Raw genomic sequence first — 6,619 nt, 5'->3', positions numbered from 1 at the left:
ACAACAACAACAACAACAACAACAACAACAACAACAACAATAACAACAACAACAGCAGCAGCAGAAGCAGTAAGAGCAAAACTAAATACATCACCAACATCACCAACACCACCACACCTACACGTCATTAACGGCACCGTTACAGAGCCAGTGCAGATGGACTCACTGTAAGTATGTGGCGGTCTGAATGCCGATCGTCCACCCCCACCGACAGATCGTATATCGCATCGAACCCGTGCAGCCACGCGACAGCCAGCAACCTCGTCAGATCAAACCTGACAGGATCCCACTGCGCCTCCGTGATCGGCCACGAGGTTGCGTTGAGATCACGCAGGAGTTGGCGTAGTGGCATCGCCTTACGTTCGTCGACCGAAGCTAGAAGCGATCAGTACTTACAGAACAGCTTACAGAGTAACAGAGTACAGTACAGAGCTAGAACCGCAATTATTGCCTAGTCATCGTCGTCTGCTGCGTGCTCGTGTTGCATAAGTTATATTATTATCATCAAGAGCAGATATAAGAAGCTTCTTTATACGCTCTTGTTATCATGTTTAGTGGGTATGTTTGATAAACACAAGTATCGCATTATGTAATCATCGTTTCCACGGTGATAATTTCGTACTTTATTGATACGCGTTTATGATGATGATTATATATAGTATTTGATGGGGTATTTAATATTTGAATTTATCTAAAACTGACCGACTAAATTAAAGTCATAAATCTGTGGTATAGTAGATGTAGAGGTATAGTAGATGTAGAGGTATAGTAGATGTAGATATAGTAATATTTGAATTTATCTAAAACTGACCGACTAAATTAAAGTCATAAATCTGTGGTAGTGTAGTAGATGTTAATGATAGTAAGACATTATTCTAACATCGTTATAGTCACTGTACAGCTTCCAAAAGTCTTTCACGATGGAAGAGAGGACAGATCGAAGAGCGAGAATTTGCACAAATACATCACGTTACTTATATATATATATATATATAACAGTTGTGATATATTTCGCTACTCTTAATCTATATGGGGTAGTCTGCAGATCAGACTTGTTATTATGGTGGGGTTGTTGGTGATTACCGCGACCCCTACCGATGTCAATGCACTCTTCGTAGAGCTTTCGAGTTTTGCGCGTTGCCTCGCTATACTCGACGATGACTGGCTCCTCAAGAGCATCTGCAAACCACAAGAAACAGTCAGTGACGTAGTAGCACACAACGTCAATGCACGAAGCCTGGTTGATTGCGGGTATCACAATTATCGCATTATGTAATCATCGTATCCACAATGATAATTTCGTACTTTATTGATACGCGTTTATGATGATGATTATATATCGTATTTGATTGGGGTATTTAATATTTGAATTTATCTAAAACTGACCGACTCAATTAAATAATATAATCATATTAATGGTAGGCGGCGTGCATTATACAGTTACGTGTGTTCGCGTCGCGTGTCGACTTTGACTGCAGGTAGACGGCATGCACTACAGTTACGTGCGTGCGCAGTGTGTTCGCGTCTGTCTGTGTGTTCGATGACTCACCTCTTAGCGTGAGCAGGACGGCTCTATCTATGGTGTCGTAAACGCCGTGCGACAGCTCGTCGGCCGATATTTCGTTCTTCCTGATCCAGCCGCCACACGCGTATTCGTAGAAGTCCTCGCACGGATCAGCAGCTCTATTCATGTTCTCCGAAAACATCGCCGCTTGTACGACAAACAAACAAAAACAACGCAAGTTAACAGATTGAATGTATTCCCGTTTGTATATACGTTTATCGTATGAAGTTAATAACAAGCTATAAATTTAAAATCGTATTTAATAAATAGATACATTCACAACTATATAATATAATAGATATATATATATATAACTATATATATATATTAGCGAACGCTCACATTGAATGTTATATACCTGCTGGAAGGGTAATAGAAAAATCTGGTTGTAATCATACCCGGGGTGACGCTGCCGCTGCGACCATAACGGTAACCATGGAGATGCAAAGCCACGTTTTTCGAAATCGATATGCACTCGCAAATTCCGGAAGGCGCGCGCTATATTAGTGACCACCTCACGCACGGTGCGAGGAAGGTATAGCTATAGTAATACATCATTAGGTGTTCTATATTTAGCCGCGAGATCGTTTCAACCAAGATATCCTTGCGCCTATATGAGACGTACGTGTTTACGTAATGTACATGCAGGGCTCTGTATTTCATGTTGTCCATCAACTTTACATTATTTATACATTACTCCCCACAAAGGCGGACATGACTAGCGTATTTTACATGTGTGGCACAATCTTGCACGATGATATTGAGCAGGCAGCGAAGACTACGCACGAAAAAACAACAACAATATCGCTGGTATTTCAGTCATACAGCCCAATAGAATGGTCGTCTCTACTGTGCTTCTTCCCACTACGCTTGACGAATATTACTCCATTACCTCCAGAAATATTTGTCATCGGCGCTAAGATCGGCATCGGCGCTTAGATTCACGCATTAGTTTGGACAATAGGAACATATAGAGACACTATAGTTAGAATATAGTCTAATTAGTACATTATTTCTATGGGTTGGACCGAACAGCGCCAGTGCGTGCGTGCTGAAGCAAGATGGCGGCCTAGAATTCTCACCATATTGCACGCAGGCCGGCGTCACGCAAACGTTGCTTGAGTCGTCGGCGACTGGCAATAAACAACAACACGATTATCGGCCGCGAATAGATCGGTCGCATTCGAGATTGTTCTTTTTTATTATTGGATGAGACACACTTTATGTATCACGTTATGAGTATCAACATATGAAGTACACACCACATGATATTTATTATCCCATTTATTATAACCTTATATGCTAGCCAAAGCAGATCCATGTCGCTATGTATTCGTGTTCGACCTTTAATTGCATGGGCAATATTAGTTTTGATAGCCATGGGGTTTTATGGCTACTCGGCTTTTTCATTTAAAAAAGACTCACCTTTTGTTAACCTGAGGTAGAAAACAGCTAGTGTTGCAGCCAGTGCAATCGAGATCAGGAGCAGGAGAATGACGAGGGCCAGGAGAATCCTATGCGCCCTGCTCCATCTGCTTCCACTGTGATGCGTGGAAGCACGCAAAGCAATATGCATATTATTATAACGTAATTTGTCTTTGTGTCAGAGAATGGACGCGATCGAGATAGTGCGTAAGAGAAAGGGAGAAAAGGGAAGAGTGTGAGTGCGAGAGAGAGAGAAAGGGAATGAGAGACGGAGAGAGAGAGGGAGGTAGAGCTAAATAGATAGAAAGCGAGAAGGGAGCGAGGAAGAGCGAAGGAGATAGAGAAAGAGAGAGAGAGAGAGAGAGAGAGAGAGAAAGAGAGAACGCGCGAGAAAAGAGGAGAGTGATCGTTCAACGCAACTACGTGCCCCCCTCTTACCAGCTCTTTACCATATAATCGTCTAACGGGCTAAGGAATTCCAAAAAGAACACGAACGCGTGAATATAACCAATACACATTTACATGCTGTATGTGGCCCGCGCATCTTAATTTATGCTACGGCACGCGACCGCTCACCTGAACTTGATGGCATTTCCGGGGTCTGGCATCAGGATGTTGGTACGGCTCGACGCCTGCAAGAGTCCGCAAAAACACAACGGCAATTATGGTGCGAGAACTATAGCCGCTTGCCTCTCCACGTTTTTCGCGTCCGTACGATTAATAATTGACCACTGTACGAAAAGACGAAAAGTGTGTTCGTCGTGTGACGTGTGCGTACGTACGAACCGAGCGTACCGACCCTCCCACCGTCTGATCGCGAGCAAAGAAAGTGGATTCATTACACGGGGAGTCTAGACGCCGACGCGATGCAGTTCACACCAAGGACTACTAAGTTTTTACGTAATATTATGCTCACGCCAGATTTTGAATACGACGTGCGAATACGTCTGCTTTGCCGACCGGTACGACAGGCCAAAGGCCTCACGTGTCAGCGGCTGGTTATGGCTATGATCACTGCTATGATGAAACTATTGCTGAGAGGGTCTATGTCCCCCCAGGGTACTGCCGGAACGTACACTGGGTACGGTCCGGTATACCGGAACGTACCCTGGTACTATCTAATATGCCGGACCGTACCTCGCCTACTCCACTAACGAGTCTAGGGAGTCGCCTACTCCCTAACCCTAACCCAACCCTAACCATATCAAATAGTTACCAGGGTACATTCCGGTATACGGACCGGTTACCCAAGTACGGTTCCGGCGAGTACCCTGGGGGACATAGGACCCTATGAAGCGAAACTATTAGCTTCAACATCGGTGACGAATTTTCGTTGTTGACGATTCGTTAGCATTCGATTCTTTTGTGTCTGATTCACTCTCTCGCTTGCACGGTAGTGCCTAGCGCGTAGCGCTATAGTGTCGTATTCTAGGTGCGTGGGATAAAACTACGATGGTCTGTCGGTGATGGTAGGAAGGGGGAAGACGAGGGTTTCTCCCTATAGCTAGAACTCGCGCAGAACCAGTACCGCAGATAGCGGTCATGGTCCCCTGACCGTCTGTTGACCGCGCTCGTTTAGCTATTTCTGATCTAATATATATATATATACTAGTATATATATATATATATATATAGTATAAATTATAGTATAGGGTTAGGGTAGGGTTAGGGTTAGTCAGAAATAGCTAAACGAGCCAGGTCAACAGAGGGTCAGAGGGACATAAACCTACGAGCCCCAGTGCCTTCCCTCAACAACGCTCCACTACAGCCTGCTCCAAGCGTCTTTGTTTTTTTCTAGCCTGGTTCGCGTGCATGATCGTGAAAAGACATCGGATTTTCGCTAAACAAAAGTAAACGATATGCGCTAGCACGACGCCAGAAGCAGTCAAATGTGACACGCGTGAACATGGACAATACCGCACGCATCGATAGAAAACCTATTTAACACGTACGCAAGCGATCCGGAAATTTTTACGGACTATCTTATTTTTATTAAGCTCTGGCATTTGGGTATCTTAATACCTGCTAGACATCGCTTAGCTTAAGCAGCGTATACTGTTCCAAGACATTGATAAAATAAAGAGTCCATAATAGAAATCTCTGATAAGAGGACTCTTGATAAAATGCACTGTATATTTTCTCCGTACGCCTGCATGTGTTACAATGCGAATGTCCACAACACTAAGGATTTCAAATAGACGAACTCCGTCTTGTAGTACGACGAAGTCTTGTATAGTAGTAAGTATTGAGAATCCAGGATCACGGCATGTATAAGCCGTTTACGGCAGGCCGTGCCAACGCGCGGCGGCGTGACGATAACGTGAAGTATGGAATTGGTCCAAGATTTCTGCTTAAATGCGTAGAAAATCGTTATGGCGTTAATCCTCACAAACATCCCACCATATGCCTGGAGGTACGAGGAAATTATATTTACAACAAGATCCACGCTCGGGGGGTTCGACCTTGGGCTTGAGATCCCGGTGGCCGGTTCGATAAAGGAAAAAATATTCGTGTCGGTTCCTAACTTGGTCTTTCATCGCTGCCACCACAGTGTGGACATGGATATTTAATGAGCTTTGCCCGTGTCGATCTTGTCTCGACTATCTACTTGAAGCGGGTATTAGAATCGCGTTCGGTTTTCCAGAAGTCGCTTCACCTTTTGTACATATATTTCAACCATGTAACGACTGCACCTGTCGATTCTATCACTATCGCTCTATTTAATATATATATATATGTCTTAGCCTATATTAAGCAACAAGAAAGTATTCAAGCAACATAGGAGAGCCACTCTCTAATACGACGTCGTTGGGAGGCCACGTTCTGCGTGTAAGAGCCGACTGACGAACGAGTTTTCTGCTCCGCATGCACAGTTGACAAACAAACGAGATGGGAGCGAGAAATTAACACGGACACGCGGCGCGGTTACTCTAGTACTATAGCCCTTGGGTGTGCAACAATGGCTGTGGCAACACATGTGGCAACAAGGGTTACTTATAGTTATAGTATTACTACTAGAGCTAGTGGCGCGTATACTCGGCGAATACTCACGGAAAGCGAAGGAGCGCCGAACGTTGCCTTGCTGTAGGTCTCTCGCGTTGACATCTCGTTCACGTCTGCCATGCCGTCGCTTGGTGGCGCTGATGTCAGATATACGGGGGAAACAGCGGCGACCAGCCTCGGCCAAGGGTATATAGCTGCGATGACAGCTATGGTCGCTATGAAGCTATGAAGCTATGAAGCTATACTATGAAGCTATGAAGCTATGAAGCTATGCTATGAAGCTATGAAGCTATGAAGCTATACTATGAAGCTATGAAGCTATGAAGCTATACTATGAAGCTATGAAGCTATGAAGCTATGAAGCGATGAAGCTATGAAGCTATGAAGCTATGAAGCTATACTATGAGCTAATGAAGCTTATGAAGCTATGAGGCGATGACTATGAAGCTATGAAGCTATGAAGCCTATACTAGAAGCCATGACATGACTATAGAAGCTAGAGCTATAAGCAAGAAGATATGCAAGCCTGACTATAAGAAGCCACTATGGCTATCCAGCGCTATAATAGCATGCGATGACAGCTACGCAGTCTCCCGCGCTCTGACAGGTAACTGTGAGGCAGACTGT

The 6,619-nt window shown here is 44.3% G+C and overlaps 1 protein-coding gene across 1 annotated transcript in view; it reads right to left on the bottom strand.

Moving 5' to 3' along the window:
- LOC106807983 (neprilysin-11-like) overlaps positions 1-6,112 on the bottom strand; it is an 11,573-nt gene extending 5,461 nt beyond the window's left edge. The window contains exons 1-7 of the mRNA XM_014810521.1: positions 6,041-6,112; positions 3,566-3,621; positions 2,990-3,105; positions 2,647-2,697; positions 1,550-1,711; positions 1,096-1,179; positions 167-375 (exon numbers count right to left, since the gene is read on the bottom strand). Of these exons, the coding sequence (XP_014666007.1) occupies positions 167-375; positions 1,096-1,179; positions 1,550-1,711; positions 2,647-2,697; positions 2,990-3,105; positions 3,566-3,621; positions 6,041-6,112 (750 nt within the window). The remainder of the gene's footprint in view (positions 1-166; positions 376-1,095; positions 1,180-1,549; positions 1,712-2,646; positions 2,698-2,989; positions 3,106-3,565; positions 3,622-6,040) is intronic.
- Positions 6,113-6,619: the final 507 nt, after the last annotated feature.

Source organism: Priapulus caudatus, unplaced genomic scaffold (assembly GCF_000485595.1).
Source record: "Priapulus caudatus unplaced genomic scaffold, Priapulus_caudatus-5.0.1 Scaffold246, whole genome shotgun sequence".
Classification (NCBI taxonomy): Eukaryota; Metazoa; Priapulida; class Priapulimorpha; order Priapulimorphida; family Priapulidae; genus Priapulus; species Priapulus caudatus.
Note: the sequence above shows the minus strand (reverse complement) of the source record. Positions and strands in the feature narration are given on the sequence as shown.